The sequence below is a fragment of the Falco cherrug genome, chromosome 1 (genome assembly GCF_023634085.1).
Source record: "Falco cherrug isolate bFalChe1 chromosome 1, bFalChe1.pri, whole genome shotgun sequence".
Lineage (NCBI taxonomy): Eukaryota > Metazoa > Chordata > Aves > Falconiformes > Falconidae > Falco > Falco cherrug.
The window spans coordinates 110,418,012-110,433,621 of NC_073697.1; the positions used below are offsets into that span (position 1 = coordinate 110,418,012).

Sequence of the window (15,610 nt, forward strand, 5' to 3'; positions counted from 1 at the left end):
TGTATATGTATGTATTAATCTTGCATGCAGGAAATTTTGAGACCAGTGGCTTTGCTTTTTGGGTGTGGAGTTGGCCATTGTTGGCATCTTCTGCAATAAATCTAAACTTGAAAGAAAATTAGAGCTGTTTTGGAGCAAAAGAAGCAGAAGCACATGTTTGTGTGTGTTTCTATTAGTTGTGAACTGCTGCTTTTAATTTATATATAAACTTGTCCTTCAGTTATAAGCATCTCTTTTTCTCCACACTGGTCAGGGAAAATGTTTCCTCTCTGGGGTGTCCTTGTCCATCCGTTTCTTCTGTGTGCAGTTGCTATAAATCAATAGTAAAGAGTTTACTTTTAACTATTTAGGCCAATATTGTCTTGGCACAGTCTGGTCTTTCCTCATTTGAGGAACTGGTTTTCCAAATTGCCATTTGAAACTAGCATTAGTTATGTCATGGCATCTCTTACAGTAATTCTATAAAGCTCTCTACAGCAGCTGGAAAAGCTGATGAAAGCTTTTAAAATAAAATAGCAGTGTGTGTTTAATTTGGAGACTCTTGATTCTTTTTTTTAAGAAGGTCAGAAGGTCAGCATGCTTGATGAAAATAACTGAAGGAGTTGTGTGCTTACCCACACAACAACTTCATCATAAGTAATCCAGAACTACTGGAAAAATATGTAGAAAGATTAGACAGATCTGTGTAAGGCAGTTTTATTGCAGAGAAATATCGGGTTTTTCCTACCAGATAGCTCAATACCACATGATATTCTAAGTACTGGCTTTTATGAAATGAAGTGAGGGGAATGGTTAGCAGATGTGCATACTCGTGGCATATTTGGCTCATCCCTTCTAGGAATATCTAGAATTTGGATAATGTGTACTTGCTGGAAAGTTAGGCAGTTCAGAGGTATCGGTTCAGGCTTCTGCTGCTCCCAGCAACTTCCTGGGGGGGGGAAGCCAAGTGATTGAAATAGGTGCTTTGTGATACCACCTCTGTCGCTAGAAAGTGCATCATGCTGTGATGGAGGAGGAAGTGTCAAGTGTAATGGTTTGAGTGGATTTTGGTCTCTTGTATAAATTGGAATATTCTTCTAGTCAAAAGGGACATTTCTTATCAACTGTTAAGCGTGACGCTGCAGCAAACTCAACATAAAGGGGCTTGCAGCCAGCCTGGAAAATGCTCTGAATGTTGGACCTGGGGTGCTTATGTGTTTCTTACCAGACAACTGGTCTAGAACTAACAAAATCTAAACCTTAATACAACTCTTGCATGCTTTTTGTTCCTTAGGATCCATTTAATCAACAAGACCTGTACTAAGTTTATCTTTTTTTGTAGATGTGGCTGACTTAAAACCCAAAACAAATTGCCAACAGCCCCTTCCCAAAGCCACTCTTTAGTTCATGATTATGGATGCACGTCTTAAGAATCAGAACAGTTTTGAAGCTATATTTTTGTCTTTTGACCATTTTCACCATCTTTAAAGTAATAGGAATAGTAGTATTCATCATGCTAATCTAAAAAGCATGTCATGCTAGCTTCCTGATGAAGGAAGAATAGTCTTTTTGAGAAGATTTTCTGTTTCTTCCTCTGTTAGAGATATGTATCATCTCCCCAAAAAGTAGTGCTGCTCCTGTGCTGAAGTGGCCACAGGTGAATGTGGCAGATATTGTATCTGTCATAGGGAGTAAGGCCTTTCTGTTCATGAAGGTTTTAATTACTTCTCTATATTGCTTATGTTGATTAAATGTATATCTGATTCGTAAGGAAGGAAAAAGTTGCCCATGATGGTGTTGGTATATTTTTATTTATCCTTTCTTCCTTAGAAAATACTGAATAGTGGGAGAACTACGGAAAGAAACTGCGTGTGCCCAAAATTAGAAAGGCTTTGCCCCACTCTCTGGTATCCATCCCCGCATAAGTGTCATCTTGCTTCATTGTCTACTTCCATCCCATATTGTTACGTATGCTTTGCTTTCTTTGGGACTACTTGTTGCATTAACATTCAGAAGCCCTGAGACAGAATTCATGTGCCTGTATAATTTAAAGGTGCTTAGTATACCGGCGATGTGAAAAGTCTGCTCCAGATCATAGTTTATGCTACCCTGTGCTTTGGGGCTTGGCTGGTTGCTATATAAACTTGTTCTCTGTGTATTATAACTACTGATTCTGGTAAGGTGGGTTGTTCTTGATGACAATCTTCACTTTCAAAGACTTTGATTAGAAACTGAGTAGTTGGTGCTCTTGGTGGTGGAGGTAACTTCTTAGCATGTGCTTTCTGGAGCTATGATTGAGCAGCGTGCAGGACCTTACTCCCGCTTTTCCCTTTTTTCCTCTTTGAAGGATGTGCGAATAGAGCTATTTCCTTCATTTGAAGCTGATCCCACTTGGAATTTTCCGAGTTCTGTTTAAAAGCACGTGGTTCCGGAATGTGAGATTTTTCTGTTATTGGGTTTCCCAACAATAGAACTCAGTCATGTTGTGCTTTTCGTATGTATGTGGTAGTGCAACAGGCATAAAGCTGTGATTTCTAATAGCTGTTAGGCTGTGATGACAGATTCTCAGGCAGCTGTGGCTTCTTGTCTGTTGCTCTGTTATTTTTTCCTCCTTGTATAAGGTTATATTAAAAAAAGAAAAAGTTGTTTCATCATTGTGTTGTGTGCATCTTAATTTTAAAAGGACAGTTCTTAACATTAATCAACTGATGCCACTGTGGCATGTGAATAATGACCAAGAAAGTAAGAATTAGACAGTTTTCAGTGTTCGTTGTTTAATTATGTTTAATGATGTGACTCCTAAAATAAACCCCCAAACTTATTAAAAACCCCTTATATTATTGTTTAATATCTCTTAAATCTTACTATGGAAAAAGTAAAAACCTCCTGTGTTTGCATTATGCAGTCACATGCTGCATGTTAACAAGATAGCAAGGTAATAACCATGACCTGCTCTTCCCTCCCTCCCCCTCTTCTCCCCAGTCTAAAACCAGCATTGAGAAAAGTGAGACAGTCATGTATTTGGTGAAATGTGATCTGTTAGAAGAAGTCGCGATTACCATGCCTGAGGAAACCGTCTGAGGTTTTCAAGTATGCTAGTTCCACTTCTGTTTATAGATAGGGCAGGAATGGAGTAGCTAACTCCCTATAACGTGTGGTGGCTTTTTTGTTGTTGCTCGTTTTTAAGTAGGCGATTTTCAGTTTTCTGGAGTGGATGATGGGGGTCAGCAGGAGAACAACAGTAGAATAAAAGACTAAAGAGAAGGTTTTGCTAATGGTTTTAGCTGTAACCAAACAGGAGGGGGGGAAAAAAAATCATTGCCTCCCTATTTATCACAACCTTTTTCAATCACTTAAAGCCAGGTAGTTTACAGAAGCTCAATAATGTGGTTTAAATGACTGCATATTAAATTACAAAGTTTGATAAATAGGAATGACGTTCTCTTTTCTCCTTTCCAACCCATTGTGTTACTGCCACGTTCAGAAATATCGTTGTTTGCTTTATTCAAAAATCCACCTTATAAATGTAAGAGACGGAGATTGTGATCTGGTGCATCCAGCTGTCTGTCTACATTTTCTGGTTAGACTGCTCAAATATCAGCCTTTGGATGAGACCTTTCCGCTTGCCAACTGAATGATAAAATAGATCAAATACCTACAGTGAGTATTAGGAAACTTGTAAGATTAAACACAATTTTAGATACAATTCCATAATGAAGATTAAATTTGGCAGTCCTAATGAAACTGAAGTATGAAGTGCTTACGTGGAGGATATCTCCTGAAGTTCTGGTAATAAGGACAACTTGCTAAACTTTAACGCAATTGAAATACCAGTAAGCAAATAATTGAGTAATCCTGATTTTGTGGGAGGGTCTGATAGACAGCTGAAAATCTGGAATACTAAAAGCTACTTTATTACATGTATGGTTGCTTTTTCTGGGTTTTGGGTTTTTTCCCTTTGCAAATAGGAAATAATATAACCAATTGCAGTGGCTGGCAATCCGGAACTTGTGTCTGATGGGTTCACTTAAGAAACAAAACACACAAAAAACCCCACCACACCCCCAAAACAAATGAGGGGGAAAAAATCCAAAAAACTACAACCCCACTTGGAAAATCATACATGATAAGCTTATCATAGCTTACAAAAATAAACTTGCTGCACAGGTTTCACAGGTAATGTTGGTCTGGGTACAGAATTTTATAATGCCAGCACACTGTTCTTCTATGTTTTCATGGAAATACTATTTTAGTACCTGATGTAAATAATAAGTATATGATTTCATTGGAAATGACCGCTGAAAAATATTCTAGATACAAATTTGGTTTTGCATAAGCCTTTGTACATGTAGTTACCTTGATCTAAAGGTGTGCTTATCATAGTTCTGAATAGATTTTTTTTTTCTTCTTTTGACCTCATATTGCCGGGAGGAGGAGGTAAAACTAGCCACAATGGATGTGATTCCCGGTTTGGTGCAGATGTGTTGGTAAATCTGCAGTCTTGAATGACCATGGCTGCGATGGGGAGGGCGTCTATTTTTCTTCACTTGGGTCGTGGAAATTTTGCTGCTGCCTACTTCAGAAATGTTTGTATTGATAATGTAACAGCATGGATGAGATCAGCTATTGTCTGTCTGGTCTTGGCTGCCCTTAAGACAAAGGCAATGCTATGCTTTCAGTCCTGAGCCCATGTCTGCCTTATTGCCCCTGGTTGGTTACCTTTTCCCCATTTCCCATGGGTCCTCTCTCCATAGGAGTGGAGTGGTTTGCTTCTTGATCACTCTAGAATGATACTGTGAATTATTATTAAGGAATAGAAGGTGGAGATTTCTGGGTGCTAAAGCTCAAAGATTTCCTCATACTTGAGACTTAACTATACAAGAACAACATGTAGCCACAGGTTTTGCGTTTATTTCTATATATTTAATTTGAAACCTTAATAGCTGGAGCTACGTGGCTTTTCCTTGATACTGCTGGAATATTTTTTGTTAAGTCTGCTCAACTCTTTTTGCAGTGTAAATTTCCTCCCTATGTTAATCTTTAAATCAAACAATGTCAACATTTTTTTTACAACAGCTCTAATGAGGCTGTTCTGGCATCATGTACCGGCAGGAGAGCAGGTGATGTTTTTCCTTTTACTGTAGACAGCTGGAATTGAGAGCTGCTGTAAGTAGGACAGTGCAGGATAAACAGCAGGAGCTGAGAGCATTGATCACATGATTGTCTCTTTGGAATATTGGGTTGCTACAGAGACTACAAGCAGACAAATTTAGCACTTTACATCACAAAGCAGTTTTCTCTTACTTAGCTTAAGTTACAGTGGTAGTTGGTTCATCAGTAAAAATGAAAAAATGACATGGTTCTTGGTATTCAGCTTTCAACAATAAATCTATGCTCTTTTTGTTCACTGAAGAGTAAGATAATAAAAAACCCATACAGATCCTTCAGATTTTGTTAAATGAAAATGTTATAATGCATTTCCATTTTGAACTTTGAAAAAAATCTGGCTTAACAAGATGTTTGTAAATGTTTCAGAATGGGAAAGAACAATACATTGAAAGCTGTTACCTTGTCTTTGAAATAGTGATGTCTAGCTATTACCCATTTTACAAATATGTTCTGAATTCTTATTCTTTATAGTGCACGTATGTTTCATTGTGAAAGCTCAAGTTCAGATAACTGTGATTTGCATCCTCAATAATTAAAAGATGCTAAAATATAAGATGACAGATTTATGAGTCTCATTTAAGTTCTGAAATGCAGGAACATGAGCAAACTCTTTTTGCAGTATTGCTTATAATCGTCCGATCTGGAGAAATTATACTTTCTTATGTGTGTGTATATATAAACTTCTAGTTGCATTCTGAAAAAAACCAGTTTTGCTTCTTTGTAAGGTGTCATGCTATAGTTTCAGTAGTGTACAAAAATAAAATAATTTTTTGTTTCAACCTTGCTTTTATTGGGATGAAGCTAAGCTCATTAATAATGAAGTTAATTTAAAAATCTGAAAGTCTTAGAGATGAATATGACTCTACTCTGCAATACAGGTTACTTGCTACATATGTATTTGTTTTAGTGCACATAAAAGTATTTATTTATTCCATAACCAAGTTAACTTGCAGGTCTAACTAAAATCAAGATATCCTCAGCTATTTGAAAAATATTTTGGAGAGCCTTTTGACAGTAGTCATTAATGATGTGCTTTGAACTGGAAGGTTTTTTTTACTTTGCTGTTAGCAATGTTTTTTGCTTTGTGTTATCATCAAAATCAGCTTTCTGCTATATTTACCTTCATGACCATAGGGAGTTACTCAGAGATGCTTAGAAAAATGTCTGTTGTTCTATCTTTTTTGTCAGTAGCTAGAGAAGCATCTGTATTTTGAGATCTTATTACTTCATGTTAAGATACAGAATATGTAACTTGCTGCAAAATGTAGATGTGCATTTGTTTACATTTCTTTGCGCTTCCACATTAAGGATATTAATGCCACTGTGTCTGCAGATGTTGTGATGGGGCTGATACGAACCCTGATGTTATAGGGGAGCTTGTAGCCAAGGGCAAGAAGGGCATGTTTGTGAATTGATTAATGATGATTCAAACTCTTATCATAAAAAGTAGTACTGCAATATAATGAGTATGTATGATAGCATGTTCTTCCTAGAGAACTAGGAACTAATTTATCTTACCCTGTATTTCCCTCAGCCCCCAGCGCTTCAAAAGCAAAACAATCCCCTCAAAAATAACTAAAACAAAACCAAAGAAAGCTTCTGAAACATTTAATGATTAAAACAATTTGTGTACTTGCCTTGTGGTTTTGTTTCTGTGTTTTTTTCTTTTGTTTCATAAATGAAAGAGAAAGAAAAACTCATATGTTTTTCCTGGCAATTATTTTTGGTGCTGTGTAAATATAGCAATCTGATTTTAGTATTCTACTGATTTCATATTTTGGCTATTGCAGCAAATGCATACTTAATTTCCTGCTCCCTTCTAGTCTGAATTGAGATTGTAGAGTTTCATAATTCAGGATTATGGGTGGTGAGTGGAAATTGAAGATGCCTTGTTTAAAAGCAGATTGACTGTTCAAGTGGCATAGGTGTGAAGGTGGCTGAAAAGAAAGCTTCTCTTCATCAGTGCATTGCAGTGTTATGGCTATACCTGGAAGATGTGTATAGTCACAAAGAACTATTCTGAACACAATTGTACACAATAGTGTACAATTACAAAGAAAAGGTGGGAGATGGGTTGTCTTGAGGGAGTTGCTTCTGATTTTCTTCTGTTAGCTCAGAAAGCCTCAAGTGGCTTGGCAGCTTCACTCTTTCTTCTCTGTGATGAAAAGCCCTAGAGGGTCGCCTGACAAAGAACAGAGCGTATGGTGTAACGTTTTGTAGAACAGAGGACGGTGTAGTGCATGTTGTGTGTGTGGTCAGGTATGTAATTCCTTGAGACTTATTCTTCGGCAGTTACATTTTGTTTTCTATCCTATGCAGGTCGCTATAGTGGTGTCTCTCAACCTGGTTAAAGGAAAAAGAAAAAAACCCCCAACAAATAACTGAAAATGAAGGGTCTTAGGGCTTCATGATGTGTGTGTGTAATCTTAAAACTTTTTTCTCTTTTTTTATTTCCAAAAGAGTCTATTTAATTGTAAGACTCTGTTCTCCAGCCCAAGAATTTACTATAGAAAGCAACTGTCACCTTTTAAAAAGGAACTTCTTTGATACTTTATGTTTATTTAAGTGACATACAGAAATAGTCTGTAGTGAAGAACAACTATTTGGAGGCACTTCTATCTGGGCAGCTGTGAGGCATCAGTCAGGAACTCTCAGGTCTGTTGCTGCTGCTTTTGGTTTTGTGTTGTTTGTTGTGTGGTGTGTGGGTTTTTTTGTTTGTGTTTTTTTTTTTTTTTTTTTTTTTTGTGGTCAGCCAGTCATGATATATTGATTCTTGGTCAACATGCCCCAAGGGATGCTGGGTGCTGGCCAATATGTACCAATTTTTGGCAAACATAGCAGTCTGAAATAATGATGCATATTAATTAGTTGACTTAAAAATCTAGCTGATATATTTGCACTCCTCAGCAAGGTGTGTTCTACCCCATTGAAAGGGAAATAGTAGAATCCTAGTTGTGACAGCCATTAGTTCTGGGACAGTAATTTTATTCTGCAATGTTCATTTTCCGCACCTAAGAAACGGCAGTAGAAAGTATATAGTTAAAGATATGGTAGATAATTGATAAGTTCAGCAGTGCTTTGACTCCCTAAGCCACTCTTGGTTCGACTGAAAAGTAATTTACAAAGGCCATCTAGGAAAATAAGAGAATGGTAGTTATAAAAAAACCCAAACAAGCAACAAAAATGAAAAAGACCCCAACACTAACAAAAAAACCCCCAACAAACCAAACAAACAACAAAAATCCCCAAATGAACAAACACAATTTCTCTCTTTCAGTTGAAACATTTGGATGCTTTTTTGAATTTACTATTAAATGTGCTGTAGGGTTTTTTTAGTTGGAGACTTCCTTGTGGCTTCTGCTGTTGCAGTCTCCTTGCCTTTCAGCCTAGTGTGGTGCTGATTTGAAGTATGCAATTTCTTGAAGTGTGGATTAGTGAGGTTCTAATGCAGCTAATGTTTGTGAAGCACTTTGAAGATACAAAGCTCTACCTAAGTACTAATGTGGAAGAAAAAACAAACCTAATTACCTTTTTATCAAGAACGTATTTTCAGATTTGCTAATGGAGATGTAGAAACCTCATGTATATGTAAATTTTAGTGTGCTTTCCCCTCCTATTCTTCAGTTTCTCTTACACAGGTAGAAGTAGAAATTGCATTGAAATGTTCCACATCAGTTTATGATTCTATATGAAAAGAAACAGAACCTTTTGTCTCTGAAAGTAAAACATTTTTGTATCACTAGGGTGAAAAGAGCAGGGCTGAATCGGAGATGTTTTGTACAAATGTATTTTTTATGGAGCATAGATGAGGACTGAAGGTTGCTTTTCCAAAGAGTTTGTCTTTTTTTTTTTAATTATTTCTTTTTTTAAAAAATATTTTTAAAACTGCTTTCAGTATTGGAACTCATTCTGACTGAATTCTGGTGTGTTCAAGTAAAAATGCATAAAGAATACTCATTCTGGTGACATCTCTTAACATTTGTGTTCAGATCAGCTGGAAACTAGATTACTGATATTTAAGTTCTGTGTTTAGGACTTCAATGAAATTACCCGAGTTAGAAATATTAGAAATGCTAATGGAGCAGCTTCATGTTCAGGGGCAGGCAAGAAAGTGAGATTTTTGGGTGAACTAGGATTTTGTTTTCAGAATTTTCTGTCAAAATCCTGTCCTCTGCTTTTACACACATAAAACACCACCATAATTGTAAAATAACAAAAAAAAAGGGGGGGGGGGGAGAGGGGGAAGGGGGAATATCAGTACAAGCCTTCAGACAAGCTGCTATTTTTTTTTTTGCTGTATCTGTATGTTAAGGACTTGACTGATTCTCCCTGCATGCAGGACAAAAGCTCTCAGTGGTGAGGTATAGATATTTTCTTATGTTTCAATCACAAGATGCTGTGCAGAATTTATCTAATGATAGTCTGATCTACTTAAAAAAAAGTCTGCAAATAAACATACAGAATGAACTCTGTTAGCAGGCAGGAAACCACCAGCTTTCTTTGTTATTGTAAAGGTAATTTGCCTATTTACCCCAAAGTGATAAGTAGCTAGTTGTTTGGGGTTTTTTTACTTGATTAGTATTTTTGACTGTGAGGTGAGTTATTGAGAATATGAGAGAAAGAGAAATGGTGGAGTGAGTTTGTTTGGGTTTGGTTTTGTTCTTAATATGTTATGGTAAGGTTTGAGATTCTTCCCAAGCTGAGGTTGAGGTGGCATTGGGTACTAGCAGTCAGTGTCTAGAAACTTAGGGAATGGGAGAATGTACAAATGTATTAAAAAACAAACAAACAAACAAAAAAACCAAACAAAAAACCCCCACAAAAAACCAAACATGCATGTTTATAGAGGTTCTTGCCAAGTCGGTAAAATGGTGTATGTAGGGGCATCCAGTTAACTTAGAGCTCTGGATCTTTGTTTTCCTTCCTCCTTCACTCCTTCCCGTGCAGAGCTTCAGTATGGGTTTGATTTTTTTTTTTTTTTTTTTTTTAATTAGGATTCTTCATTATATTTCTTGTGATTATTTCACATGCATTGATATTTCCTAAACTTCTGTAATGTAACAAATTATAACGTTAAATGTGAGGAAACAGTTTCTGAGCCTGACTAGCTAGGAAGAAATGTAGTGTTGTGTTTGAGTAGGTAAAGTGTTAGTTTTGCCTTTCACGTCCACCTTTAGTTCCAAGCCCACCCCTGTTTTCAGGAGGTGCTGTGTGTACCGCCTGCAAATCTCTTTCCCTTAGCTTGAGTTTAAGGACACATGGGTTTTACTACGTATTTCTGCTGTGAAACAATGTTATACTATTGTGAGAAACTATTGTGCATAAAATGACTGTGCTGCATCTCCGGAAGTACTGAAACAAAAACGCAAGGTGGTGTGCATCACTTCGCTGTTTAACGCTGAAATTTATAACCAGAATTAGTGAAAATTGTATAATGTTTGGATTTTCCAGAATGAATTGTGCCATAGCTGATCTGCTCGTGCAGCCGTGCAAGCAGCGTGCTTGCAGCTTGCATGCCAGAACTGGTTGAATGATGCCAGTGACAACAATGGCTACTCTCTTACTTTATTATTTTGTTGGAAACTTCTCCCCTGCTGAGTAAAGGGGAGAGAAGAGTTCTAATTTGGTTTGTTTGTTTGTTTGTTTTGGATTTTACTTTTGTGTGATGACCTTGAATTTTCCTTGCTACTTCTTAGAAGTAGTTTTGCAGTGTAATGAATTGAAACGCTTCTGTTGTTATGCTGATGCTTCTCTTTGTCTTGGTTTATCTGAATTCCATCAGATTATGCTACAATTGTCTATCCTTTATCTGTGTGATAATGTGGTGTTTACAGGAGACATAGCTTAATTGCATTTAAAGTGTATTTGAAGAATATGTGCTTTTATTTTTAACCTTTGCCTCACTTACACCAAGCTTCTAAATTGTTACCTGTCACTCAGAGCCAAGAACACTATCCGCTCTTTCACCTTAAACCATCCAATATGATTTTAAAATAAAAACCCATTTGAAAATCAGTCTATAGCTATATTTGCATAAGGATTACTGTTTAATCAGATTTCTATATTCGAATTTAGTGGTGTGTGCTAGCCATGTGACTTGAACTTGAAATTGTCAACAAGATGCTTGGCTCTATTGTCGCTGCATTTTGGAAACTAAGTTTACTGGGATTGCTGACCAGTATGTTATTTCATCTGCAGGGAGTATTCTGTCTAGAGCTGGATTACTGAAGCAGTTGTGCTAAGTAGTTGTCAGTGAATTGGGCTAATTCTCTTGTCTGGATCCTGGCTTTTATTGTTCCTAAAACACAATTAAAATTGAACGGCAGATCAGCATACCACTGCAGCCTTGATGCACCTGGAAAACGGTTATGGTTCAGTCAGGGCCATCCACTTCGAGCAGTTCCTTACTGAGTTCACTTCGTGGCCTGCTTTAAGTTACTGTAATGAAAAACATGCTGCGCTTCCTGTTCCTCCTTGAACGGTTTGTGGGTTTTTTCATCCTTGGAGTGCTCTAGGTCCCTAATTTTAAATTGGCTGGTAGGCAAAGCTGTGTATTTGACTCTACAGCTGCCTTTCTCCTCATTGTGCTGACTGCCCTGGTGGCTGCTCTTCGAGTCTTTGGGGTGATACTCAGCGAATCACTTTATATCTCTTTTCATAGATTGAATGGACCTTGCCAATTCCAGAAACTTTTTCTTTTTCTCCCTTACTCTTTAACCGTCCCACCATTTACTTCTGGTGGAGGAAAGAAACGTCTTGGAAATGGCATTAAAGATGTATCCGGTAACTGCACCTGTGGAGGCTGCATTTTAATAAGGTTGCTGAGGTGCTTGGAGTTTGTCAGTTCTGCATGCCCTGGAGCAATGTGTGTTCTTGAGGAATACAAAACTTGCTTTGTGTTCTCTTGCTGTAGACTAAGAAATGCAAGCATTTCATGAGGTCAGAGAGCATGCATGCCATCCTGGGCATTAGTTAATGGGGTCTAATTTTATTTTTTGGGGAAACAGTGGTGTTGCATTCATAGTCTTTTTAGGCTACACTAGCTCGTAGACTGACCTTTCCATTTGACCTTGCGAAAAATGCACTAGTATCTGCTATTTTGACTGATTTAGTCTGTTTCCCTTGATTTGATGGGTTTTTTTCTTTCTCTGAGACTGAGCAGGTGCTTGATGCTACTCTCCTTACAGAGAAGGATTTATGTTCTGTTCGGTAGTTTATGAAGCACTTTTAAGGTTCTCCTTGACTTTCATTCTTCTGTTACTGAGATGGTGGACCTAATTTAATGTTCAATGTGAATAGCATCTTCTTGCTTTTAAACATCTGTTCTTATGGGAGTGTATTAGTCTGGCAGACACTTGCGATAACTTGTAGCTAAAATAACTGAAAACTGCTGTGCCTGTATAAGTTCTTTAAAAACAAAACAAAACAGTTGTGTTTTTTTCAGATTGAACTGGGTATGAAGATGTACTGCTTCTGCAGCATCCTGGCAGGGATCTGCTTTTTTTGCCTTCCTGCTCTATTTCTGCCTTTTAATTAAAACTTATAAAATATATTTCACATAAACCACTGAATTGATCTGGATGCAACATAAAATATTTCAGTAGTTGTACGTGCAGGAGTTTATCTGTAGTTTTGTAACAAAACAACAGCTAGCATAATTGCAAAAACTGGGAAGCCTCTGAAGCATTATCTTGGGAAGTAGATGATTTCATGGAGTTGCGAACTACTAAATATGTACAGTACTGTCAAAACAGCATTTAATTGAGATTTCTGTGAAGGGGAGAAATTTATTTCTGGGGTCTTTTGCTATACAGGACTGTATGGTTTGTTTGTTTTTTTTTCTAAAACACTGGACTGAGAGAAGCTGTCGGTGAAGCATCTGATCTTAAACATTGATACTTGATTTAATGACTAACAATAACTTGAGCTTGGTTTTGGTTTTGTTTTTAATTGATTGTCTTTTGTGTGTAGGTATGGGATTTCATTTTGAGTTAATTGATTGGCTTCAGGAGCGTGAAGATAAGATTAAATTTAAACACACAAAAAACCCAAAACAAAACTCAGAGCTGTTGCCATTCTTCTTCCTGCTTTTAAATAAGTGACTTTTGTTGGCTAGTGTTAAATCTAAATCTTCAAATATAAATTCTGCTTAGTGGATATATGGTAGGAGAAGCTAGATATGACCTCATTAAAAAGTAATATATGTTCAGAAATATTTTTTATAGATTATAAATAAATAAGGTACAAAAGTATTAACTTACACTTTTTTGTCTTGCTAAAGATTGTGTTTTAGTTTTCCTCTGGATCTTTGGTTTTGTCTTAATGCTGGATTACTTTGTAAATGCCACAAGGGAACATGTATTTAGCATTTTCTTGCTGTTTAGATAGAAGGGATTTTTGCTTACTTCATTAATGAATATTTTGTGAGGAAATGCCTTCAAACTAGAGAGAAAGCCATTAACTTATTTTAAGTTCTGTACTTAGGAATTTTTTTTTTCTCTCCCTTCCATCCCTTCACACTTCTGTTTCCCCAGCGAGCACTTGTCCTGCTCGTTCACCTTCTTCTTACATGGAGATAGCAATGTTTGCACCAGTGTGGAAATCAGTCAGCATCAACCTGTGTACCTGCTCAGTGAAGAACACCTCACGCTCGCCCAGCAGTCTAACAGCCCCTTTCAAGGTAGGTTTTGAGTATTAAAATGCATCGGCCCTTTGAGTTGCTCAGAATAAGGACTTCTGGTGAAGACTAGAAGGTGGGAGCAGAGAGGCGTTACCTGTTTTGTATCGGTTGCGTGTTCCTCCCCAGATGTCCCCTGTCTTGACGTAGTCAGAAGGCAGTTGGTGTGTCTCAGCTATTCTGCAGGTGGATGATTTCCACATTCATCTCTTGGCATGTAGCCATGTCATTGGTGTTCACGACACAATAAACCTAATTTCCAAGTACTGTCCTATTCGTGACTTAAATATTTTTCCTTTTGTAACATGTTTTACAGCCCCCACATATCTTCATCAACCCCTTTTCTAGAAATCCATTTCTGACTTGACGTACTTAACCTATTCACTCCTCCCTCTACCCCTTTTTATTTGGCTCTTCCTTGCCTGTAAATTCCTTTGGTTCCACCAGCAGATGCAGGCTATGCTCTCGAAGACAAAGGAGTGATGGGGCCTGAGTCTGGTTAGTGGGCTGTTTGATCATTCCCTCTCTTAGACACACTTGTGTTGGCTGTAGAAGTCAGTTCTCCTGCATGACCACATACTGCCCTTGTTTATTAATGCTCAGTGTCCAAACTTGCTTTTTTTGAATGCAATTTAACAGCAGCTGCACTTTCCTAATATGGGCAAGACTAAACATGAAACAGATTACTTCCCTGTATTTACATTGTTGTTGGAACTGTACCAGACAGAATGAAAGGATGAGGAAACACCTTAACTTTGTCAGAATTTGAAATAGTGTTTCTTTATCCCACCTGTATGGTAGAGACTCCTTGCTAGCCAAGATGAAAACTTGCTTGTTGCTTGTTAAAATAGATTAATTTGTAATAGTTATTGTGGTTCCTTCATTCTTACAGTACACATACACTTAACAATGTGTATCTATTACCAAAAACTTGTGCAATATAGTAAAATATGATTAGGGTGCATTTTGACTTACCAATGGTAAGTTGTCTACTTGGTGTGGCTGAAATAATTGTAATGCTATTTCAGTGGGGAAGAGTGAATTTTGTTTAGATGTAATCTCCAATGTATTTTTATTTATCTTTTTAGTTATTCTAAGTCCCTTCGGATTAAATGGCACGCTTACAGGGCAGTCATTCAAGCTTTCCGATTCATCAACAAAAAAGCTTATTGGTGAATGGAAACAATTCTATCCTGTCACATCAAACTTGAAGGAGGGATCTGAGGAAAAACAGGAAGAAATGGATTGGGAGGATGATTCTTTAGCTGCTGTTGAAGTCCTTGTTGGTGAGTGCTCCAGTTACCTTTTCATTACTGAAATAAACCGGCCAGTTACGTCTGCAAAATTCTAAATGTAAAAGTGAGCCCATTTTAGTATTTTTGCAACTCTTTGCATCTGCTGTTAGTTTTTTTGGTTTGTTTTTCTGTTTAATGCTCAGGACTATCTAAATGAGTTGCTGCTTAAAGTGGATTTTGCAGAGCTGGTGGTAGGAGGTGTTCCACTTTGTGCCCTGAGAAGCAAGATTGTTTAAAAAACAAATAAATAACCCTAGACTATCACTGTTGACATCTGAGATGCATCAAAAGCATGTTGTGCTGTTTCAGATTCTGTGCAAATTCAAATGGAACAGACGTGCCTTTCAGGGATGTCTTCAAAACCACAGTCCTGGAGAACCTAATGTACTCGGGCATTGTGTTTATCTGCTGCTCTTCCTAAAATCTAAGCCTCTGGGATGCCATAGTTTGTTCCTTTGCTGTGGGCTATTGACCCTTGATTTGCCAGCTA

At 37.4% G+C, this 15,610-nt stretch overlaps 1 protein-coding gene across 1 annotated transcript in view; it reads left to right on the forward strand.

Annotated features, from left to right (window-relative positions):
* The window catches only part of MED13 (mediator complex subunit 13), a 59,534-nt gene that overhangs the window by 13,833 nt on the left and 30,091 nt on the right, over positions 1-15,610 (forward strand). Inside the window, exons 4-5 of the mRNA XM_027806287.2 lie at positions 13,683-13,828; positions 14,914-15,111. Of these exons, the coding sequence (XP_027662088.1) occupies positions 13,683-13,828; positions 14,914-15,111 (344 nt within the window). The remainder of the gene's footprint in view (positions 1-13,682; positions 13,829-14,913; positions 15,112-15,610) is intronic.